Below are 26,185 nucleotides of genomic sequence, written 5' to 3' on the forward strand. Positions count from 1 at the left end.
AACAGATGTTTCAGAGTTTTTTTCTCGAAAATAAATAATAAATAACTTTATTTTTTATTGTACTTCGTCTTCCAGTCAAATGTGAATATCAGAGAAAAAACATTGTGTTAATTATCTCCTGACTGGGTTCTTATTAATAGATGTGCGTTTTGTCTATATAGTCTGAGAACATATTATTTTTTGTCTGATGAAGTCTGGTTGTTAAATGGAGATTAATATGTTTACTGCAATCATTGATCTGACCGCATACCGCTATGGATCTCTGAATATCTATGTTATTTATTTCAATTTTTGGGGGGTACAATTAGCTGAGATTTTGGCACATAGGTAAATATAAATTGAGGCATAACAATCTAAGCATAAACCGAGAAATTCATTTTGAACAACTAACCAACTACAGGTGTAACATCAACATATGAGTGGCATGTTCCATCCCCAAGCCAAAAAAAAAACTCTAAAAAGTGGCAATCACACATCACTCACCATAGATTGCTAGTATTTCAAGGTTAAATATGGGACTGTATATTTACACTTAATGTTGTGAGGTTGCTTGAGCTGTAATTCATCTGACAGTTTGACACGGATGGCCCCGTCGCTGCGCCACGCTGAACGCACCACAGGATAGATGATGGCATAACATACCTTTGCAACATTTAGATTGAAGACTCCCCTTCGACTGAATTATTTATATTGCATTCTGGCTGCCGTTTGCCAAATGCCTTGTTGGCCATTTTGCTTTTTCCACCCAGTGAGCTCATTGAATAGTGCCTTCCTTTCCCACTCATGCCTTTTGGGGGAACATTCATTTTATCGACTTGTTACGTGGTAATGGTCTTTAATAGAGGCGTGTGCTCAGTGCAAAGCTAATCAAGAGACAATTGCATGGTTGTGAACATATGTACAATTTCCTTCTATAATCCATAAATATGGAGAAAGAACACTGATTGGTGGTATAAATCAAATAGAGAATAATGGAAGGATGACCTTTGTTACTGTCGGAATACTAGAGTGTGGTGTGGCAAGGTCACATAGCGGGTGGGGGTAATGATGTGTGAGATGGTTTTCCAGCACAACAATGTTGACTTAAGTATAAGGTTGCCACAAAATGTGTTGGAACAAGAAATTTCATGTGAATGTATTAGTCACTGTAGTCTCTGGGAATTACTCTGGACAAAAGTTAAATATGCCTCCAGTTTGATATGAAAAATAGTATACATACAAATGGTAAATATTATTATAAGGGTAGATTCTTAATCCAAAGGTAAATGGTCAAAAACACCATTTATCTTTCTGTCTTTTTGTTTGCTTGTTATTAGACCATTTCCTTTACCAGAGTTCGAAACAAACCTGGGTGGGGCTTAATTGCAAATAATGAATTATCTGAAATCTCTGTGTTCCATTCTCCTCTGTAGAATTTTTATTTTCTGGTTCATATAGTCATACCGAATGTTCAAAACAAAATATTTATATATAAATACAACATATTTCAATCACAGTTTTTTTTCATTTTAAATTCACTTTAAATCTGTGAATAATTTTCTTCGTTCAAACGATTTTTATGCGTTCAAAACCACCATAAACCTGCAACCACTTTCACACTTACTATCCTCAATTCATGTTCATCAGTGTTGTCTTCTCCCGCCTTCTATTTTGCGACCGTGTCCTCAACACTGTTCTCATCTCCCACATAGCCTTTTCGTCATATTGCCTTTTCACCCTAACATCTTAATTTGCATAGTTTCCTGCAATGGCTTTAAGCCATTTACATTGGCTTATGCCATTTTCCTTTCTGTATTCTTCCTTGTCTTTTATTTAGCTTTATCCGAATTTACATGATTCACGTTAACACAATTTGATGCTGTCTTTGTCTACACTGTCCTCATCCAAGTTGTCTTAATAAGAATACCTACTCTTCTTCATTCTTTGAGCCACCTGAATGTGAATCAAAGACAATGTGGGAGTCAGACGGCAGGAGAGCGGAGCACACAGACAAAAGGATAAACACAAGTCATTGTGTTTCCCTTTCAGCGGGAATCAAAGGCGCCCGTCTGCAGGAGTGAAATTGATAGTGTTGCTGTGACAAGGCAGCCACATTTTTCCTCTGATTACTTGGTATTATGAGACGTTATAAACGGCTGACATGAAGGTGGCAAATGAGGAGGTTTGAGGTGCAGTACAATCAGAACACGACCACTGCAGCCTCATAATATATTTTTGGCATTAATAACTCCTGAGGTTGTTGTCACACAAAGGCCATTTTGCAGTGACAAATCTGATTATGGGGAATAAAATAGTACACTGACAAATAGAACATACAATCGCTCAATGGAAGAACATAGACAATTATTATTGTTCATTTTGAGGATTGTTTCACGTGGACGTTATCCACACCATGTGGAAAATAATCCTGAATTCATATAATTTCTTACTTGTCACTGTTTTAATTACATTGGCAGTCCGTTTTAGTTTTGCTCTATTTCATCTTTTAATGTGCATTTACCTTAATCATTTATGGAAAAAAATGGTTAAAATAATGAAAGTAGCCCCCCAGTGTGAAAACAGCCGATTCTAACTGCTTTTGTTAAGCTGCATTAATTAAATAACAACAGATATTTTTATTACATAAGTGACCATATGCAATTACTTTTAAAAAGAAATAATCTAATGTATACCTAACAATAAATATGATTATTGTCCTTACATTGAGAAAAAACAAGCTTGATTTAAAAAAAAAGACAAATCATAGAGCAAAAATTTAACCACTAACCACTAAGAAGAAAAAAATAACTTTTACCTCACAGCTGTACAATGGAGGTCATGTCCCCCAGACATTATTGGTTTTGGCAGCCACCATAGCTCGAAGCCCACTGGCAGATCTCTGGAGGAATTACAAATGGAGTCAATTACAATATATTTGGATGTATGGGAAAGTTTAGACGTTGACCTGTAGGTGATGATGACTATTCCCAGGGAAGTATTTGCCCTCTGCAGTGAAAAACGCAAGGAACTCGCAAGTTTATTGGCCCCTGAGAAAACTTCGTCAAACACTGACAATAACCTTCTACCTTTTAAGGACACCTTTGTGAAGGTTAAGAAACACTTTTATAGAACACAAAATTGTACTGGCAAGCGGATTGGTACAACCATCGAAAGTGGGGGAATTGACTTGATGAAAAAATAGTGTTCACATATGTTCAGTGGTGCCATATACATACTCAAACTACTCAGAAGTATTGACCGGTTGGTTGTTCTTCTACATGGTTGCAAGTTGAATAGATGAATGAATGTCATGATGACCCTCAGCTCACACTGCAGCCTTTGTGGGAGATGAAGTTGGCTTGTACAGAAAAGCATCAATGTAAAACTATTTATGTGAATAAAACACACTCAGCCTCTGACATCTATAAAAAGCAATGTCAGCAGAGCTTGATGTCAAGTAGAGGTGGGTCATTGTTGCACATTGTAACCTGTCTATGGCTATGGAAATGACACTTAAACATGTTAAGGGGGCTTACCTGTCACATAAAGAAAGTGATATGGACATTTTATTATATGAATGGGTGTACATCCATTTCATGGTATAAAAATACTAATTAATAATAGCAGACAATTGAAAAGGGGAGCAGCTTTTGTATGAATGTTTTAGGCTCATCTTTGGAAAGCCAAAGAGATTCTCATGAAGAAAAAAAAAACAATCCCTGGTAGGTCTCTCTGACAGCAGTCATTATAACCATTTTACCCATCTCAGAAATCCCCTTCTACCTGGAAAGACAGGGTGTACAGCCCCTTATTCCCCTCTGTTCCGCCTCTGATCTCCTTGAAGTGTGCATTCAGAAGATAACAGTGTGGTCATGTTTGTCCCCTGAAAATAGCTTTGTTATTTTGGTGATCATTTTTACTAATGGAATCCCAAATGAATCTGCACTTCCACATTCTGCAGACAGAGGATTAATCTAGCACTAAAGGATGAACGGATGATTGGCATATTTTTGAAAAGTATTTACCGACGTTAAATTAATTCAAACGCTAGGTTTTGATTGTCAGAACGATTATATTCAAATGTATGTCTATGCGACACTAATGGGGATAAAGTGGTTTAGAAAATGAGATCAGATGAGAGATATGTCTATACGTCTGGGACTCAAACACATTCTCGAGTATGTTTGTACTCATTATTTTCGAGTTCAGGGATCATTACTGTATACCAATTTCTAATCACTAACTTTATTAAGGTAGTAGCCCTTGTAAAAAAAAAAAAACCTTGTATTTTTCTGTAAATGAGTAAAACTCTTGTGTCAATAATGCGTACTGTTCAATGAGTTATGTTTCTTAACCTAGCCGGCCCCCATGCATCTGCAAGGTTAGCCCAGCCACTTCACTGTAATTGAAGTGGGAGAGGAGAAATAAGACGGGCTGACAAGCAGAGTGGCCTCAGTCACACGAGGGTCAACCACATCCTGCTGTACATCAATTCCGGAGCTTGGATTCACTCTTGTTCTCATCTTCCCACAATAAAATTGAATGGCAGCATTGTGGCTGGTGTGCACACCAGCCCGCCGCTCCACTAACTGAAGTGGACGGTCTTTCCAACACACACATAACACGCAGGCAGGCACACTTGCTGAACACTGTAACAGTCAACACTGTGATGGCTTTAGTGGCAGTATAGAAATACAATAAAGCAAAAGGGTTAAGGTCACTTGTATTATAAGACTTTGCAGCTGGTTGGCTGACTGCAGCTATGTATGCACTAATATTACAGTTATAACATATTGTCATGTATACTCTGGTGGCATTTGCAATTAGAAAAAATGTGTAAAAAAACACAGTACAACTATTTTGATGGTCATTATTTTTAATTGAGGACTATACATTTAATTCATGTTAATCGAGACATTCAACCATGCTTTTATTTTCTGTTTCTGAAATTTGATATTGTCAGGTGAGCTATAATGTGGTCGGTAATTATCTGAATATGACATTGATTATTGCCACAATATAGTAATAGTACTGCATGCTGCAAATGTCAATTTACTAAGTGTACTTCCTTTAATGACGGGTTGCTTAATATCCGGAAGTGTGTACCTGGACACGTGTCGATGAGCTTAAACCCTTGAACATCCACCAAAGCAATGTTGTGCATTCATGCTTGTGTTCCATCTGATCCCCTAAGACTTGTTGTTTGAAGTGTCTACTTGAAAAGGAGGCTCTAAATACTTCCACAACTCGGCAAATGCTGATTACAAACAGATTAATGAGCCACAACACACATACACGACACCCCCCTATACTGTATATAATATACTCCTTATGCATTACTTGCAAGGCCAGGAATGGGTAATGCTGATGTCACAACAACCCGTCGATAACAATTGGTTAGTGGAAATACGATTTTCTCCATCATATGTTAATACTATTTTTTATGTTTGTCTTATCAACAGTGTCTGCTGAAATCCTCAAAGGCAGTCTGGTCACCATGGAGCGTCAAATTGTCAGGCTGGAGAACGACATTGAGAACTTCCCCAAAAGTGATGACCCACAAGATAAGTTTGTGGAAAAAATGTCAATATCCTTTTTTTCAGTGGCTTTTACACTGTGTGTCCAAATAGAGATGTATGGGATGTACAATATGAGGTCACTCTATGTACACCGTGGTTGCGTCCTCTCCGGTAAGCACTTCAAGTCACTTGGTGTGAAAGGTGGCCCCCGGGGGACTTTTAGAGAATAGATCAGGCTGCATTGCTCTGAGATGTTGATCAGATCACCTTCCTCGCTTCTTTCCCAGTTCCCTTGAGTGAAATCATGCCTGCAGCTATTTTTACTACAGTCAGCCATGGCTGCCTGTCCCCTGGGGGACTGTTTAATGGTGACTCCAGACCCTCACACCAATTTATCTGTTCCTGACCCAGCCACATGACCGTCTTCTCTTTCAATATATCCAACACAACAGAATAGCAAGCTATGATAACATTGATTGAAGCACGACACAACATTGCCTGCCAAATGCATCTCATAATGACACCAAATTGACAAAATTGGTACTGAAGTAGGACAAATAAACATTTATTTTTGTACTTACACCAGTATACCGGTTTGGATATTTACACCAGGCATTCCAATCTTTTATCATTTACTAATTGCAACACTTACTTAAAGTAATGGGGCGGTCTAAAATTTCTCAACTTTGGCATGTGTCTAGTTTCACTGTGTGATCATATTGTTTTGTTAGAACTGTGTGAATATACGCCCGTTTTGATCTACACGTCTAAAATGCTAAATTCCTTACTGTGCGTGTTAACGTTCATATGTATGTTTACACTGATATGCATAAGCACACTTGGTAATTAAGTCCCCTGGCTCCTCCCTAGTGGTGCTCTGCTATCAGTGCAGCAGTCAGGCAGGAAAGTGTACTTGCACCCTTGATGTTAGTATTGATTTGGCAGCTCTCTTTGGAGAACTGAAGGTTTGATTGAGAGGAACCCGAGAGGTGTAGATATACTGAAGCATGGCTGTCCTTCGGTGTCTGGCATTCTTCCCTTGAGAGCAATGGCGTGTGGGGGGCGTCGTTGTGACCTAAAAGAGTCCAAATACACTTCCTCTTTATTCAGTTGTTCTCAAACCTCTGTATCTTACTTTTCTGCTTTTCTTGCTTCTAGAGTGAAAATGAGATTTTGCTTGCACATATTGGCCCAAATTCAAATGTTTACATCTTCAGAGGCATTCCATTGTAGTTTAATGGTGGTCCTTATTGTGTAATTTTCTTGCACTCTTGACAAATTGGTGCATGTGAGTCGAGTCAAAAGATGAAAGTAGATGCCTGTTTTCTCACTTAGTTCCCCGGAGTGCACCATTTATATATTTTCACCTGTGTGTAATAATGTGGGGAAGTGTGCATTCAATTACCACTTTTGCTGTAATGAAGATCTGTTTGCTTAGATTGGATATTTGCTATGTTGTGTTTGTTTTTTTCCATTTGCTGTTCTCTTTAATGCTGCTGGGGGGAAAAACGGTATTTTCCATTTTTAATTTGTTATTTTTATAGCATGCATGTTGGCACAGGCTCGATTCACGCTGGTGGTGGCATGACTGAGTGCAAATGAATGGTCGTCTGTCTTTTGGGGTGCCCTGCAGCTGACTGGCGAGCAGTCTAGGGTGTATTGTGCCTTTCGTATGAAGTCAGCTGGATTTTCTTTTGAAAGACTGCCCCTTAAGCTAATAACTTGCATTAGACTGGAGACGTGATGCAGTTCTGGCTGTTCTGTGTGATTATGTAAGCGGACAAAGTCAGGTTCTAATCCTAATTGGAATATCAAAGCATATTATTCTGAAGTGAATTATTGTGGAATGTCTTACTTGGCACAGTGTTTTCCCTTACGTGGCATAGACTTGTGATAAATGTTTATGATAGGTTGGTCCAATTTATTTATGTATTTACTTCTTCCAATAATAGTGTAATCAATGCTTGTAGATTTAAACAGTTTTTATGGTGGCAAAAGTTCCACCCTTGAATTTGTTATTTTCTTCTGCATAGCCCTATGTATTCTTTCCAACTTTGATAATATATACACTTCACTTTGTGTCAATGTTACAATTCCCTTATCTACTCTGCAACCATCCTACAGCCACGAGTGTCACATCACTCTCTAGCCACATAAGCATTTCGCTGTGTTCACCAATGAGTGTCTTGTTAGGCTCTGCAATTGGGCCATATGTGACAGCTCCATTAGCCAGGAGAGGAAGCCTGATTATGGGCCCTGCAGCCACTAGCTCCCATGGTAGATGGAGGTATGGCATTGAAGCATGGAAAGTTTACATAAGAGAGGTTAACCCATTTGTGAATCAAGATCTTAGTGGAACCCTCACTATGCCCTTTTAGTCCTATAGGTTTCCTTGTGGATTAATGTGGCCCTGTTCGTCAATATGTTTGGTCCAGGGAAATACCAGAGGTTAATTTCTAAGATTATGATTTTTTACCTTCACAGTGAAAGCTACAATATCAGGAAATGAAAATGAAGAAGCTTCCATTTTATAGATCTTTGTCATTAGAGTTACAATCTTGCTAGCGCTTTACAAATAAAACAAAAGGTGTCGCCAGTTTGAGGTCTAACATATTTTCAGCAATCAACTGCGTATGTGATTTGCGCCTGTCATAAATACTTAAATAACGGTATATAATCTTCATTGTGTTTTGAGTAACGCAAATGACGAACAGGTTACCTTTACTTGGTAACTAGGAGTGAATCCACTCCTCATCTCGGACTCTGAAGCCAAGGCAACTGATGATTATTTCTGCTCTGGTGGGGCTTAAAAGACCTAGTGGCAGAAGTCAATCAGAAGCCAATGCGTACCTCATTGCTTCCCCAAAGGGCCTGAGCTTATTGGGATAGTAATAGGCAGAAGCCCAGCAACCCTCATTTGTCACAGGCTCCTGGGTTCGATGCAAAGCCCCCCTTGAGCACTTGTTGCTTAAGTCTAATCCCGCAGTAGACCAGGCGCGTCGGTCTGCTCAACCATCCTCACTCTTCGTCGTCATGCCTCATGATTTTGCTCCCATTTGATGCTTAAACAAAATCCCTGAATTGTTAGCTCATTATTCCTTTTGAAGGCTCGTTTGAGAAGAACGTCATGGGTGTTATTTGTAAAGTAAATATGAGGCATTAATGATTTGAGAGTAAAGGGGGGTTCAAGTTAAATAGTGGACAGAAATAGTTGAAAGATTGACACTTGAAAAGATGCACACGGCTGTCCATGCATATTGGAAATAATCCATCTGAGTTATTTTAGATAGCAAGGGAATGATTCTTAAGGGTAGGATAACAATAATTGCCTTAGATTGCCACTCCTATAGTGAACAAAGTGCCTACTGTATGGTGAGAATGTCTAGGGGTAAAACTGCCTGCTAACAAAAAGAAAATAGAAAATATTTAAGCAATAAGCATTGTATTTAAGTCTTAATTTGAATCTTTCTGTGTGTGTAATGCTCCTTTTTACTATCAGGTGTTCTGACAACTGGGTGGTGATTGTGGCTTCTCCCTCTTCCACCCTGCTCTTCCATGTCCATGATAAGGCTATCTTATCGACTGCTCTTGCACAGTTGCAAGCAATTAAGCGCTTCATTATGCAGATTAAGTGTATTAATTGCCTCTCATTGGCTAATTGACTACAAGATACACTTATAAGAACAAAACAAGTTGCCTTTTTCGAACGAAGCAGTTTAGCGTCTCCCATTTATGAACAGATTAATGATAGCCACTAACGCTGGATGTCACTTTGCACTCAACTTGGCGAGTTTGCCAATGTAGCGTGGAGACGCTGGAAATACTACATTGCTAATTAAAATGAATTAGTGACAGTCAGAAAGACTAACAATTACAAACAGCAGTCTGAGTGTAGTCAACGGGGGAGTCTCCATTAATTGACTAAATGAGGACCATCAATCACACAGAGGGCTGGTTCTGAGCACAGGCATGTCAGAGTCACCCACCCAGTTTGAAGAGAGCAACATGATGTGCATCCCAGGAACAGAGAGACTTGTTGAAAAATAAGTTGGTTTTTTTTACGTCTTTCTTCCCTCCCAAACTATTTCACATATTCACTTGGCAAATGCATGCCAGGACGCATTGGCCGTCAACCATTGTTGAGTTTGAAAGATTCAAGGGGTATTGTATGCTGACAACATAAACTTAGAATATCTGAACTCGATTCTGTGTCATTTAATGATATCTACTTGCACTGTGAGTAGTATTAAGGGACCATCCCTTTATTCAAGGACTAACAGCCATATATGCAGCCATGAGTGGCTGAATAGTGCTCTTTATTATCATGCCGTCAAGTGACATGGTTTCAAAGCAAGGTCAGAATGCTTTGAATATTACGACTATTCTTGTTTGTCACACTAGACAGTGAGTGGAACATATTGATAAAGAAAAGTGGCTTAATGAGGTTGTTATACGGAAAGTATAATGCAGTTACAACTACTGGTCTAGCTGTCTAAAAGAACCACATTTTAGATTTTTTTTTAACTCTACTGACTACATCTTGCAATTAAACCTTTAAGTAAAACATATTCTAAATTGAATAAATACTAACATCCTAGATTCAACTAAAAATATAAAGTACTTAAACTCCATTGGACCACTGTCAAATTGATGTAGGTTGTCGTGCTCATCTGTTGTTGTGAAGACTTTTGGTGTACAAGACACTCATATGACCGAAGATTGACAATGTGTCTAGGTGGGTGAAAATCCTAGCGATATACAATATATCTTCCAGAAGCCGACCTTGAATTGACTTTCCATGATGCCTCATGCTTGATCCCTGAGGTTTTTGTCCTGATATCTTGTAGAATTCAATCCTTGTCAAAGAACACTGAAACTACATCGACCATAGAGCTCCTTTTATAATGGACTCCTTTGTTATTGTTGTTGTTGTTTGAACACCCATATTTCTCAGCCATAATGATGTGTATTATTTGTGGGAAGTAATATGAAAATACAGTTTCATTATATTCTTTGGATCTCAGCATGGAGCAAGTCCAAGTGTGCAAATCTACATGATATACATTTTTCAATGTGTGTTATGCAGATTTAAGTTACACTGTCCAACTGTATCCTCACATGAGAAGATATTGGAAAAAAAAACACATTCAAAGATGCCACAAAATGCATTTTGTTTTTGCCACACTCCATTTGTTTTATTGCACAAGCAAATATTAATTTTTAAGTCTTCTTTTGCCAACACAGTGAGATAAAGTTCTGGCACAAGTGGTGGAAAAATGTACGTTTTGTCCCTGCAGTAAAGCCTTCAATTTTTTTTCAAAATTTGGTGTTTTTTTTTTGTTCTGACTGATCACAGGGACTTCTTTTTTCACCTGTCCTGTTTAGCTGCTTAGATAAGGAGAAAGGGAATGTTTAATGTACTCCCATTGTGGTTGTTCATAATGTTTAAGTTATTGGGAGGAAGCAGCAGAAGGCATTTTGCTTTTACTCTCCCCTTTGATGAAATGTGTCTATACTCAGTCAGATGAAATGAGCAGTATAAATACAGGAAATTGGTTGTTCGTTGTGCAGGTTATTGTTTACCTGTCAAGTTTTGACTGATGTGTTGAATGTAGTGCCCCCCCCCCCTTCTCTCTAGAAACTAAAAGCCCTAAATCAGGTTAAGTAGAGTGTATCCATTATCGTGTCTTAGACCACAGCCTCCATATCGCCAAATCCATCAATTTTCCTCAACTGCCGGCGTATGACTTTTCACTACAAGTGTCACTTGTCCCAGTTGAGGTGTGCATGTATTCCAGTTTTTTCTTAGGACTATTTCAACTTTTTTTTCATTGTTTGTAGCCAAGACAAATTGATGTCGACAATAGAGGGGACAAAAAAATAAATAAACCTGCTACATAACGGAAGTGTGCCTGGCGAGACAATGGCCTGGTTATTGTATTTCCAGATATTTATTATTTTATTTACGAGATGGCATTGCGCAAATGTGTGTATGTTAGATAGCTGGCAGGCAGTACATAAAGCGACATTTTCCACAGAAGTGATTAAAATGATTGAGGACAGCTGCAAAGTAATTCATCCCTCAGCAAGGTGACGAGGGACATTTTGTATGTGGGACTCTTGTCGCTTCCATGCATCCATGTGTGTGTATATGAGTGTCTGTTTACACGTGTTTGGGTCTGTTTTATCCCAAATGTAGAACATGAACTAAAGGGAATGCCATTGATGTCTCTTGGCAAATGGTCACTGGACAAAGGGGTAGGAGGCGGTTGTTGTTTTTTCTATTGAAACATACTAAGTAATACAAAGTTTTAAGGCAGAATAAAAAGCATAAAGATGAATAGTGCCCACTTTGTAAACTAGTCCAATTTAATGTCCATATTATAAAAGTGAACCTCACTGATCTTTTTGGCAATGCATAACCATAGGCAAACTGGCGCCTTGTGCATCCAGAGCCAATTAGCATTGGCTGTCTTGTGAAAGTGTCAATTTAAAAGCAAAGACTACTCACTCTCTCAAACCAGCAAATCCTCCTTCCCTCCCCCTGCCTCTCTCATCAAGTGTTCTAATCTGCCGAATGCTATCCAGCCTCCCTGTCCATCCCCTGCCTTCAGGATTGGTTTCACACAGTGATCCCCTCACTGACCAGACAGGCGACTGAACAATTAACCTCCGAGGCTGACCCGAAATATCTCAGACCTTCTCGCTCCAACATTCTTATTGGTCTCTAATAGATTTCCAACAGGAGGCAGAAAAAAAGTGGATTGAGTTTCACCTGGCCAGCCCTTAGGCTCTTTGCAGAAACACTGTTTGGCTTGTTGGCATTCTCCCCTCGCTAAAGAGAAATACAATTGTGACAGCTCTACAGGATGTTGTGTAATGTACGATAGGCTGGCAATTGCCAATGTGTGAATTATACCACTAGAATATGTGGCTTTCGACCAATTGTTTTGCAGATTGTTTTTTAAGTTTTCATCCTGTTAATCCCTTCCATTTCTGTTACTGTATGCTACTAATAGAACAAAATCATTCTGACGGAACCAATTTGACTGAAACTGTGTTGCTCATTAGATTGATTGGTCTCTGTGGTATTTGTTTTCACTTTTAATTCAAATTGCATCTAACCAATTCAAGGCACTCATTAACCCTCCCAGTCACAGCAACACCCATATGAAATCCCGGGTGCCATATTATGCACCCTGGATCTGTTCTTAAGATGTCGCTGTACCTTGTGTGTATTGATAGCTAAGAATGTGTATAGTTTAGCTAGTGAATTAATGACTGAAAAGACATCCAGTGCAACAAATCCCCTAATAGATCCCGGGAAGTTTACCTAATCCCTCAACAATATCTTCTTATCATATTACATGTGAACTATGCGTAAAACAGGCGTTCACTATCCTCAAATAAATACTAAGCCTTATACTGAGCTTTACTTTCTTAGGGTTGATTAAAAACAGATTTGTTTCAGGTTTTGGCCCGCATGAAAGACTGTTGAGGGAAGATCAATCTATTTAACCCTAGTATAGTTCCTAAACCCCCTACGAAAGCACTTATTGCTACCGCAAGTGTCAAATAATCCGATTCATTATAGTCGTCAAATCTTTGATTTTGTCATTCTCGTAGCTAAAAATAATGTCTGATATCTTTTCATTGAGTAGAATAGAAATTAGTCATAATCCCCGTCTCCTCTTTCATGTCCACAGGGGTGATACTACTTTTCAAAAGATGAGGCACCCATATCTCCCTCGCTTCGCACGTTGTCCCTCTGACATCTTTTACTTTGATTTCTTGTTGTCAGTCCCTCATCACAGCTGTCCAGTCTCTTATCTTCCTCCTGCTCCCTCACAATGACTAAGCCCGTTAGACGCACTGTAATTCTTTCCCAGGATCTGAACGGGTGGTGAGATTACTCGCGAGGACATACATACATATGTTCGTGCTTCTCAGATTCAAAGACCTCTAAAATGTCTTTGTTGTTACCCTTTAATTCAAACAATATTCCTATTCAAGTCAAGCCCACACTTGATATAAAAAGATATTCATTGTTGAATAAAGACAGGCTGTTGAAATAGCTACACCCACATTTGAATAACTTATTGATTTTGAATGACAGGCAACTCAATAAGGCATCAGAACTTTACATCTAACGTCATATCTATTCTTTTGCAATACTCCACCAGAATTGAATTGATAGCTTACAAATTTTGGGAACACTATGTGCATATTAATGAAAGCAAGGGTTATAACAACTACTACTATGATGGGTTTGTAAATATGAAGTATGACAGCGTGTAGAGGATGGATCAAAACTAAGATAAGCTTACAATTTAGCAGTAGATTGTTGTTCTTGCTTATTGTTGGTTTGTTGTTGTTGTTGTTGTTGTTGTTGTTGTTACACTACAAGCGCCTGAGGATTGCCCTCAGATAGCGCTAGAGTTGCCACTGGAACGCGGGTTATTTCATCCGGGGGGTAGTCGGAGGTGAGGGGCAGTCAAATGTCTCCGGCTGGATGAAAAACGTAGGGTGCCACGTTCCTTGTTGGCAGCTCTGAGTGGTATTTGTTGGAATTCGCAGGCCGCGGCGAGCGGCCTCTCAGGAGACACCACGTGAAGGTTTCCAACTTTGTCTTTATTTATTTTTTGTAAAACCCTCTTACTAGTTTAGGTATTTACTAGTAAATCTATAATTACTGTCAGTAGACATTACCTTTATGAAGGGATCTTTATTTTGTAGTGGAATCCTTTAAGGGATTGTCTTGTTGTGTTGGATGATAAACTTGATTGATTTAGGATGATGATGATAATATCAATATGTTTCAGCTATAGATAGATAATTTGAGCTATTGCCATATTCATCAATAGAATCACCAGACTGGCAAAATGTATTTTGAACAGGTTTATGATTAGAGAAAAAAATACTCGCTAATTGGTGAATAGGTTATTTTAAGGACAATGATGACATTTGATTAATATACTATGTGAATGTCATTTTGAACAAGTTTGCCTGGATTGCATTCTGTTTAGAATATGAACTATATTCATCCTTAATCCCTGCCCTTTCCTCCTACATAGCAATTTAGCTGAATCCGCTTCAACAAATTTGCAATTGAGATGCAAAGTACACCAACAAAATTGCTAAATGATTATATATACATGGGCAAAGCATTAAAAAGTGAAGAAATGAAAATGCAGTTTAGCTTAGAAAAATGATGTCTTTTATAAAGACCAAAATGTTGTTGTTAAAATGACATTTTAGTCTTTATAAAAAGCCAGGTAAACATTTTGGCATGACAGACACTGACCCATCAAGCGAATAACAATGATTTCCCCACACAGTGCCACATTTTCTGTTCATGGGACAGTAATTGGCAGGAGAATGCCCAGTTTAAATGTGGAATTGCTGTCTTTTTGTTCTATATCACTGACAGTGCTGCTGTCTGGTCCTTATACTGGGAGAAGACAGGTTGGGGGAGATGAGAGAGGTGGGCATCTGGAGAGGCTGTAATTCACGGGTATGTCTGTGTTTTCCCTCCTCTTGTGGAAGGAAAAGGGCTGTAACAAGGCGGCGCTCCGCGGGGCAGTTGTGTTTAGTGCTGGAATTGATTTTATAAAAGGTTGCTCAGTGGGTAGGCCAGGTAGGCCTGTCAACCTGAGCTTGCACTAAACCACAATATGTGGTCAAACTATTTGTCTCTGTGCTCATCCAAAGATCTTAAAAAAGAGAAGCATGGCCGCATTTCCATTTGTGGCTTGATTATTTTTTTGCAGCAGCATCCGTCAAAAAGAGCAATTTTCTTGATTTAAATGCATTTTTTTGGTATTTATTATAATGCCTGCATAGTTGATCCGGTGGCATTGGTTCTGTGTCTCGTGGAATTTAGGTTTTGGAGTCTTTGCAGCAATATTTGCAAAAACAACGATATGAAACATACAATCAACACATCATAACGTATTGCCTTAATCTGAATTGCTCATCTGAATCTTCTTGATATATGTCTTAATACATTACTACTTCATCTTCACATTTAGACTATTGATGGATTTAAATTGCATGCACTAACTGGCACACTATTGTGATAACATGTTGACTTATTGGGCAACACAATCTATGCTGTCATATCCAGAGGTTTAGTTCGTCATAGTAACTCTTCATTGCTCTTTGTTCAAGTGTAGTTTGACGTTGAAGGAGAAACATTCTACTCCGTGCTATTATTGGACTTCCTTCAAAATGGTAGCTCAATCATTTCCAAGTATAATATCTACATTTACATATGCGTTAGTAGTGAGAGTATGTCAGTAAGAAGATGGCTGCCACACACGGATTTTTTTCCCTTCCACATTCTGGTTGCCAGTTTTCTGTCAGTCATTAGGCTCCATCATTGACGAAATGCATTCAGATTCAATTCATTTTATCTCCGACAACTGATTTTGTGACAGTGCCCTCTGTCAAACTGCTGAGACACACCACAGGAAAAAAAAAGGAAAAAACCCCAGGGTGATCGCTTAATCTCACCGCTGATTGCCAGATAATTATCAGTTAATTATTTAGAGCCTTAAATTAATTGGCTAAAAATAGCCTCGGTGTCTGCGTGTTGCCAATGGAGACGGCTCCAATATTCCTTTCCCCACTCGTCTCCACCTCCTGTGCTTAATCTTTGTCTGCTGCCGACATCAGTGTAATCTAATAAAGGAGGAAGGGTATCCCTTCTGTACAATAAGTCTAATTACTTAGCCATCATCACTTATTGTTTGAATTTCCCCACCATGCGTTTCTGTCTTTCTGGCAATTATAAGAAACCATATGAAAGTACATTGGCTTTTTTTCCTGAGACTGCATTTTTTTCTTCTTTTAATAGGCTAGAGTTTTTTCACAAATGTCCACCAGCTCATTTCACGGGCCACTGTGTCGATTGATAATGTTATCAATGTTGCTTAAAAACTGTGTTACATCCAGTCTTAACTTCTCAGTTTACACTTAAGACACATCATGAAATTGGAACAAGAAATGTCCTCCAGATGGTCTCATAATGGGATTCATTAGCTTCAGGATTTCAAATATATTAGCTACATTTTTTTTGTCCACACACCCTAATCCACACTGAAATTCTATCGTATTTACCAGGGAGCACACCCACACTGTAGACTGACCTGCCCAATGATTGCATTCTGAAGAATTGATAAAAACATTGAATAGGGCTACACTGCTGGGCCACTGATCTAACTTTGGAACGTGATCAATACACTTTTGGTAACTTCTGTGACTGTATCAATTTAGATTGCCATCTTTCTCCCATCACCATCTAGCCGTGGCTTTTTGTAAAGAAAAGATTAGTCACTAACGTTGGATAGACTTTAAAAAAAGATGTTAATATTACTCTATGAAGGACTTTGAAAATTGCAAATAGGAAGCCTTGAAATTCAGTTTGAGAAAGAAAGATGTTGTTCTATTGCAGCGGTTCGTGGTCATTATGGTCACCCATTAAAATGTTAACCTTTATTAGAAAAGCGATATGGACCAATGGAGTAGGTGATCTGCCGTTGCCATGGCAACACCACAGGCACCATATCCTCATGACAACGTGTTATACCATCTAAGTGACTTGGCTATTGTGTAGCACCTTTTAAGCTAAAGTCAAATGAACACATTATGCCATTTTTAAACGATCGAATCCTATGCATAATTCTCCTAATTATGAACAAGGCTTCATGTGCATTGAGTTAATTGAGTCAATGCTTTAATGTGTCTATTGTGAATTTTACATTAATCTGATTAGTCTTTATTTCCTAATATGGGATAAAATATTCGGAGGTGGACTTACTAAATGATACAATGGTATGTGAGCACTTTGTTTATAGTTGACATGGATGGCAGAGATTGATATTTATATTATAAATCAGTGTTGGTGGAAGCAAAAGACTTGACCTTTTTAAGATTTGAAAAGGCTCAGATTTGTAAATATACATATTGACACTGTTTTACATGTCGGTATGTTGAGGTGGCACGAGAAAAGACAGAAATAATTTGTGAGATGTCTTGTGATTTGGATGAAACCGTGCATTCAAGTTGAACATTTTATTCTAAATATTTGTATGCTGGTGTGCTTGTGTGTGCCTTTGACTCTCGAGTGTAAGTTCATTATAGCCAAACTTCCTTCGCATTTTCTCCATTTGTGATTCACTACTCAACAGGTCATTCCCATAGCTGTAATCCCTTCATATCTAATGGATGAACTATCTCTCCCTTTATCACATGTAGTCATTATCGAATTGTTCGGGCAGCGACCAGGCATTGTTGTGAGGGGCTTTGAATGTTAAAGCAAAGGCGGCCTTCCTCTCAACCGGTATGAATATTTTAGGCTGCGGAATACATTGACGAGCACACTGTGAAACTTGCTCTCGGTTTTCCGGTTAGAGAAAGAAACAATGGATAGTAAAAGTCGATCAAGGTCATTTGAATTTCGTATGCATGGGTTTGAGATATTGTACTTTCCTATCAAAGTGAAATCATCGATATATGAGGCTACAGTTAAGCCCAAACGTGTTCATACCCTGGATGGATTTTGAGGCACAAAGTGAATTTTAACATGAAATGAAATGCTAGTTTTTGATGCAGTTCCGCCTGAGGTATCGAAGGTCTTAGGCATTTGATGTTTGTTTTCAATCTTTCCACTACATGGAGTAATTTCTTCAGTTTCTCTGAATCTTTGGATGGTATCATGGACCATAGATGATGTAACGCCCAAATTCGTTGAAAATGTATGTGGAGGAACATAGTTCTTAAACTCTTTGGCTATTTTGCTCATGCACCTGTTCAAAATGAGGTCAACGTTGCCTCATAAACCCTGCAGAACAGGGCTTTCAAATACGTAAGATGTACAGGAATTGGATTGGTAATGGTCATTTTGCTTAAAGATTACCTTACAATAGAATGGAATAATCCATTGATCATTGAACTACCCCAATATGTTCTGTTCCAGCTGTGTAGAGATGTTCTTGGCTGTTGTCAAGACTAGATCACTTATATACTGTATGTGAATTGATTGCAAAAAGGAAAAAAACGTTGGGAAATTTTACAATTTCAAATATTTAATGACTTCTTCCACCATCTAGCCAGAAAATACATATTCAAAAGTGTTGCTCATTTTTTACTATTGTATCAATTCATCAATCGAGGGTAATCGGATGAAAAGATTGAGTATTTGAGTGACCAAACCGCAGAGTGCACTGATGCTCTGCATTAATTACAACACATGGAGAGGGTGGCTTCAACTAATCACTACCACCCTGTTGGCACCCTCTCTAATCTAGCACTGTGTGTATTATGTGCAGATGGGTTGGCCAAACGGGAGTATCTCTCTGGTTGGTTGCCATCCAAGTTGCTCTGACGACTTTGGACAAAGTCCAGCAATTTGCAGACTATTGGCCCACTGAGGCATTTGGGTTTTGTACATATTAAATCATGTCTAGCCTAGTACATGCTTCATTTCAATTTTTGTATTATTGTATTCGTAACATAAAACAGAAACGCAGATTACTCACATGTTCATGCTGAAAGTGTTTGCCATTTTTTTAACACAAACTTGGTGAGTAATATATAGTAAGGAGCCTGTTTACTAATTCAGACCAATCAAATCCCATGTTTTTAAACTTGTCTGGTTACATTACATTAAAGCTCATCCTGAGTAAGCGAGGGGTTGTGTAAATAGAACATCATACAGGATGATTTTTTTATTGCTTAAACTGGACTATTTTTCAACCATTTTAGCCTTGAAGCACACTGAAAATATCTTCCTCACCTTTAAAACTATGCCATGGTTTGTAATTAGTAAAATTGTTTTGTGTCAGTTTATTACACAATGTTATTTCATTTCTAATTAATAGCAATGATTATTTGGTGTTAATTTTAACATTTTAATTAAAATAAATCACATATTTTACACCGGAAATCATGTCAAAATGAAATTATAGGTATTAATTAAAAATAACAACAACAACAACAACAAAAATAGATGAACTGTCCCACTTACTGGCAGCTTTTTGAATACAAAACTAGGCTATGCAGCCTATAAAGACAATTTATAGTGCATGCAGCACCTCTTTCCATTCACTCCATGGCTAGGTCACATAGCAAATTCCGGAATGTGGCTGTTTGCCTAATTCCTTGTGACAGCTCCAGCGTCTACGTTGTGCTCCCAACGCTGGACACTGTCAGCTTCTTTCCTGCCTCCCCTACAGACCTCGCTCCCCTTGTATGACCACACACACTCGCACATGGCAAATCCCATCTGCATCAACGTGAGGCTAACAGCATAGTATTAATGAAATGGCTCTCTTTGTTGTCCTTTAGTTTCAATCACCACGTCTTCTTGAGTCACCTGGAATTTCTTCCCGTTCCGTACGTCTCCCTGCATCCCGTCATAAATCTCACATGCTCTTGTGTCACTCGACTGTGCATCGCCAATGGGCAGCCTTGGTGTAATTTGGCCCACAGGGGCTGTTTGGCAGTCGGTGTGAGGCTAAAGGGAGCAGCCATGCTCTAAGCAGGCTTAGTGTGGGGCGATGGATGGAGGGCCCAGTGAGCACACGGGAAAAAAACAAACATTAAATAAACATTAATGGAACTGGGTTGGAGGAGATTTATTTAGGAGGCTTTTGGTCCCCACTGTACAGTTTTTTTCCCCTTAATTATGCTGCATTTTTGATAATTTGCTCATTCGTATAGGTAACACAAGGTTTGTTTCCTCTGTGGTGGTCATTGTAAAAGAAATATATATTTATTTATATGAAAAATAGAACATTTAAATTGGAGTTTTTTTCTCTTTTTGATGCTAAGAACATCATTAATTGCATCATTTTTGGCACATTAACGTTCCAGTTAAAAATAAGGCTTTCAAGTGAGAAATGTGGACATACTGCAATGTTGACACCATTCATTTTCAACACTGCTTATCCTGGCCAGGCTATTAGCTTCCGAAAAGCAGCAAACGAAACAGCTACATGCAATTATAAGAGAATTAATCGCAACATTATCTTTACTCACTGTCCAATGTAGAAAAGAAAAAATAAACAAACAAGGCACAGAAATGAGCTGTTGAGAAAAATAGGTAGTAATTGTATCCTAATGTTATCGTTTCTACAGAATTCCCTGCAGACCTATTATTTTTGCGAGATCATTTGTATTTATTTATTTAACAATGGTTCATCGTCAATACCTTGGTTAGGTTTACTGGACCGAATAGCAGGAATGTATATAAATGTACATATGATATATTGGTAAAATATACATGACATTAATGTGAAGTTATGAAAGAAATGAAGCTCAGTCATGAGTATGTGTATGTGTGTGCGCGTGGGCTTGTTTGTGTGTGTGTGTGTGTCTGTGTGGGTGTGTTTGTGTGTGTCCATGCTCATCACTATGACATATCTTTGGTGTGGAAATACAAGAAGCCGAGGCAGCCTTAGTCCAGTCAAACCCCCGTGGGACGCATACAGCAGTGTTTGTGTGCAAGTATATGTGTGGATATGGCGTGAGGAGAGTGTGTAGTCAACATTCCGAGAAGGAGAAGAAACATAAAGTGCCAGAGGCCACAGGCGGTAAAAACTAACCACTGCCTCAATGTTGTTGCTCCATCTGTGACCTGAACATGGATGGTCAAAGCCATTGGCATTCAATAATGCATGTGCTATACTGAAATAATATCCTCATGGAACACAAATAAATAGTTACAAAGGGAATGGGAGAAGTTAAAAGAAGCTCAGGTAACAATCATTTATTCATTTTTCCACACATTATTTAATTTCTCGACCTGAGAACCTGAGCACCTCTCTGAAAAGTGTTGTTGTTCTTCTTGTGAACACTTTTGACTCGTAATCGTCTGTCATCTGTGAATCGATAGTCTACTGACTTTGTAGCCGGCAAGCATGGGCCAGGATATATCCATCTCATCGCCCAATTTTTTTAAATTATATGTATTGATGCTGATTTTTTTAAATGAAGTAATTGTTGCCGCAAGTCATGAGCTAACCAGTTGAGGGCATGTTCACTATTTGTCTCAGTCTTCATTCTGTAGTGTGCTGCCGCACAATCCTGCTTGCTTTACCATGTGTTTATAGGGCTGCACTTCACTGTCACTTTGCCTGTTCTTAACTTTTCAAGTGAAGGTTAAAGGAGGTCTACCAAGTAAGAAATAAAAGGGGTTTATAGTAGCTGAGACGATAAATCATGTCTGGAAAAGCAGGAGTTCACCTAGAATGTACCATCCTGTGCTAGGGCACTTAACTGATGCTAATCCAGCACACCTGCACTCCCTTTTTTATACATGCACAAACAAAGATAACATACCATTCGGGGCTTACGTTAGATAGAACACAGGCATGCTTGTGAATGATTCATATCTGTCATTTTTTAAAATCCCTTACTCAAACGAACCGTAAATAGGAGTTCAATAGTATTTTTTTTTCAACCCAAAGTCCGACCAAGTAACCAAAATATCCAATGCACTATCTGTACATTTTGTAACTTTATTTACTCCTATTGAAGTTAATCTCAGCCCTACTATCACCAGATGTAGCTGCGGGTGTAGAGGTGACTTATTTTTGTGTCCATAGTGTCTTTTGAGGCAATGATCAGTTGGTGTATTCAATCTCACTATATTGTCTCACCGCTTGCATTGAATTGAGTTTATCATCATATGGATGATCTTCAAGCATTTACTGTATTGTTTGTACCCAAACTCTTTTAGTCTCCTGAGTGTCCGGGCTCTAGTCTAGGCGAGGTCAGGTGGCCGCTGCGATAATGCTTAACTGATGTTGGCTGTCAATAGCCATTCACCGGGAGAAAAGTGGCGCGCCTGTTCAGTAAATTACACAGTGCGGCGTGAGCGACCAGGTTCAAAACAACCTGACCCCTCTGTTGTTGAGAGAAACAATAGAACAATGAGTCCAATCAACTTCTGCTGCAGCCATGTGTGTCGAAGAGCAGCCTTTCCTATGGTGCATGACTGTAGCTATTGGCTCAGTGTCCCATTGAGTACAAAGTGTGATGATGGGGTGATTGTTATGACACACTTTATTTATTTATATATGCCCCCAACTCTGTTGACCCTGACAAAGATGCCACTCTTGATGTTGGCTACACTGTACAATAATACTGTAAAGTTGAAGGTCAAGCAACATTCATTGTAAAACACTTCATTACAATCCGATAAGCATAAGATAGAGATTTTGGGGAGGAAGGTTAACTGCCTTTGCAATATATCGGAATTGTTGTGTCATTTTCCTTTTTTCCTTAACTGTGTCCCCCTTCACGGCTTCTGCAAACATTCACGGGAGCAGTACGAGAAACTGTCCATCATGCACAAGAACATGGAGAAGCTGTACGAGAACACAGGCAGCTACTTTGCCTTTGACCCACAAATCGTCTCCGTGGAGGACTTCTTTGGAGAACTGTCCAACTTCCGCATACTTTTTCTGGTAAGTAAATATTCTCAAAATGTATTTTCTTTGACACATAGTTTCTGTATTCTAATGTAATTTGATGAAAGCAAGTGGGAAAATTCTAACATGATTTTCAAAATATTTCAAGGCATTATTCAATTAATCAAGGAGTCTTAATTTTATATGATTTCCCTTGACTGAAAAGTCGGTGGAACATACTAAATATTTGATTTCCAAAATGGCCTGGGTACCATCTCGAAATTGTCAAAAAGGCAAGCCACGGTTTCCAAAAGGCATTCTGTCTTAACCCCCGATTAAGAACGCCAAGGTCATCTTGTCTGGCTCCTTTTCCTCTCTTTACTCTGATCCCATCTGAGAGCAACTTTTCATTCCCCACCCTTGGACAATCTGCCTTTCTACCTTCAAAGTGTAACTGCACACAACACTCGGCTCCCTCAAGGCTTCCCGTGTTGCACATCTCTAAAAGAGGCATCCACCCAAGAAAATAAATTATTCTCTCAAGCAAATAGCTGCATATGAATATTTCATTACTGATTTAAACTTTCCTGCAATGAATAAGGGGAGGAGATGAGTGAATGGGCCACAGGGTTATGTTGTGGGTCAAACGTGTGTCACTTACTAAGACATGGATTCATGTATTTTGGGAAGATAAATAGTTTGAAATAATTGCTCAGCATCAAATTGTGCAAATCTACAATGTCTTAATATTATTTTAGTCCTAAAATTTGCTTATGATTGACACATATTGTTGCAGTGTTTACACCGCAGTCCTCACCAAAGTGAATTTCAAAGTTAACAGAATCCATTGACGTCATTTCCCTTCTGTTTCATCGTCTTTCTCAACCGCCTCTGTGCAGCCAAAGAAATATTTGATTCTAGCGAGCGCACACAAGTCTGAATTTGTTCATTTAATGCAGCTGCCATATTCAGGAAGCGAGTGAAATGCAGTGGCGGGGTCTGCATGTGTAATCCTGACCAGGAGCATTGGGGGTTGAGGATTTTTCCCATTAATGAGTTATCAAAGCGCAGCAGATGGGCTGGGATGAGCGAACAGTCTTTCTTGTTAATTGAGTGACTTTCTAATAAGTCCAAAAGAACCAGAGTGGGTTTACAAAGTAGCAAGTTTGCGCATCTTGCACAGATTAGAATGATGAGCTTTGTGTTTGATGTATCCACTCCATGCCTCATTCCATGCTGAGACTTCCATTTAAAAGATGGCTAATTCCTTCACGTTATGACACGTTATCATGAGACTACTGATCATGGTCAAGATGAGTCTGTCAAAGCTACATCAACACAGATGGGATTTCAACCTCAAGAGATGGGTTAAATACCCACTCCCATGTGTCAATTTTTCTGCAATGATCACCATTACAAAGGTGCATTTAACCTACTATTGTACTTTAAATTATTTGTGTGATATTCTATATAGAAGGCACAATTCTATATAAAACAGTAAAGGAAAGGCTCTTGTTAATGCAGAGGAGCAGTGGCTAGACTCCGAATCAGCCTGGATGACCACGCTTGAGACCCTGCAGAGTAAATTCATTTGGGCTGCTTGTATTCAGGATCTTGTTCTTACAGCCACAACCTACAACTCGTGACCTATGTGAGGATAGGAACGTACGTGGACCGGTAAATTGACAGCTTCGCCTCTTATCTAGGCTCATTCTTCACCTTGGCAGACTGATAGAGAGTCCACATCACTGCAGACGCTGCACACATCCGCCTATAGATATCGTGCTCCGGTCTTCCCTTCCTGGGGTGAGCCCCATCCCCTGACCAGAACTGGGAACTCCATCTTTTTTTTTTCCATTAAAAGACCTCTAGAGGTGGTTAATTTAATTCCAACTAATTTGCTGCCAGGCACTAAAGTTTTAAATCAGGACTTGACAAAGCTAACAGAACAACATCCGTTATTATTATACTTTTTGTTTAGGTAATATACCATTACGAGCAAAGTTAATTCCATTTTATTAAAGTGACCTGTTATTTTTTAATATTTTATTCTTGCCAACACAAAAACACCCTAAAAATGAGACAAAACCAAAGGAATACGCCCTTCATATTATGTACTACTGTCTTTCATCACTCTGTCATGTTTGAATGCACCTTTTATCAGCATCATATTCATACCAGCCCTCAAACATACAATATACTTGTGATGCCTCCTAGAGCAGGAAACAGATGGCCAATGAACATGAATATGTTCATTTTAAAGATAAGGCACGTTCAAGTGTGTAAATATTTGAATAACCTATAGCAATTCTACTGATAGATCATGTAATCTTTCAAGGATAGGTAGGAAGAAATAGGAATACTTGTAGGAAGAAAATATGCACTTTCTGGTCAGGTAAGCAAATGAATTATGGAAAGAAATGACATTAACAAAGGTCTTTGTTGACAGAACTTTTGGTGCCACAGTACACATTTCTTAACTATGTATGTGTGCGTATATGTAAAACTAGCATCTAATGCTACTTTTACTTACTCCTCCATCTACATTTGTAGGATGTGTGAGCAATTGGGACTGGAGCCCTCTTGCACCTCATTTAGCTTCATTCTATCAGAGGGCTAGGGGCACATAACTTGTCATAAACATGGCCTCTGGGAAATATGAGACCACAAATCACTTTGGCAGCTTTGGGAGGTTATCACAAGGGACACATCTTTTGGCTTTTATACTTAAACAACGTCTGACCTTTTCCTCATTCCCTTATTTACCTATATCATTTTTTAATACAATAAAATGACTACAGGTCGGCTCAGTGAAGTCCAATCTGTCAAATTTTGTAAAGTATCCCCTTAGGGTGGAAGTGTGATTTGAACCTGTGTCACACTATATCAATAAATATTACTTAAGGGATATTTTGGTAAGATGAACAATCAATATGTTGCCTTCATAATCACAGCGTATTTCTCAAGATAAAAAACTAATAAAAAATGTTTTAAAATATGTATAGCAATAATATGTTAAATTAAGATGCAAATTATACTCTTTGATTATTCTGGCAACACATATGTTTAAAAAAGGCACATGATATACAGTATTGACCCTCAAAAGAGTTCATTATCAATATATACACAACCAAAACTATCATTAAGTAAATACGATTTTAAGATAACTATTAACTGACATTTTTGTCTTCATTTTCTTTTTTTTTTTCTTTTTTTCGCAAACGCAGAACTGTAAACTGTTATGGGTGCGGTTTTTGCACTCCAGCAACT

General features: G+C 38.6%; 1 protein-coding gene across 1 annotated transcript in view; it reads left to right on the plus strand.

Moving 5' to 3' along the window:
- diaph2 (diaphanous-related formin 2) overlaps nucleotides 1-26,185 on the plus strand; it is a 191,244-nt gene that overhangs the window by 123,008 nt on the left and 42,051 nt on the right. Inside the window, exons 27-28 of the mRNA XM_077732903.1 lie at nucleotides 5,442-5,566; nucleotides 22,808-22,972. Coding sequence (XP_077589029.1) covers nucleotides 5,442-5,566; nucleotides 22,808-22,972 — 290 coding nt within the window. The remainder of the gene's footprint in view (nucleotides 1-5,441; nucleotides 5,567-22,807; nucleotides 22,973-26,185) is intronic.

Source organism: Stigmatopora nigra, chromosome 14, assembly GCF_051989575.1.
Source record: "Stigmatopora nigra isolate UIUO_SnigA chromosome 14, RoL_Snig_1.1, whole genome shotgun sequence".
NCBI classification, from domain to species: Eukaryota; Metazoa; Chordata; class Actinopteri; order Syngnathiformes; family Syngnathidae; genus Stigmatopora; species Stigmatopora nigra.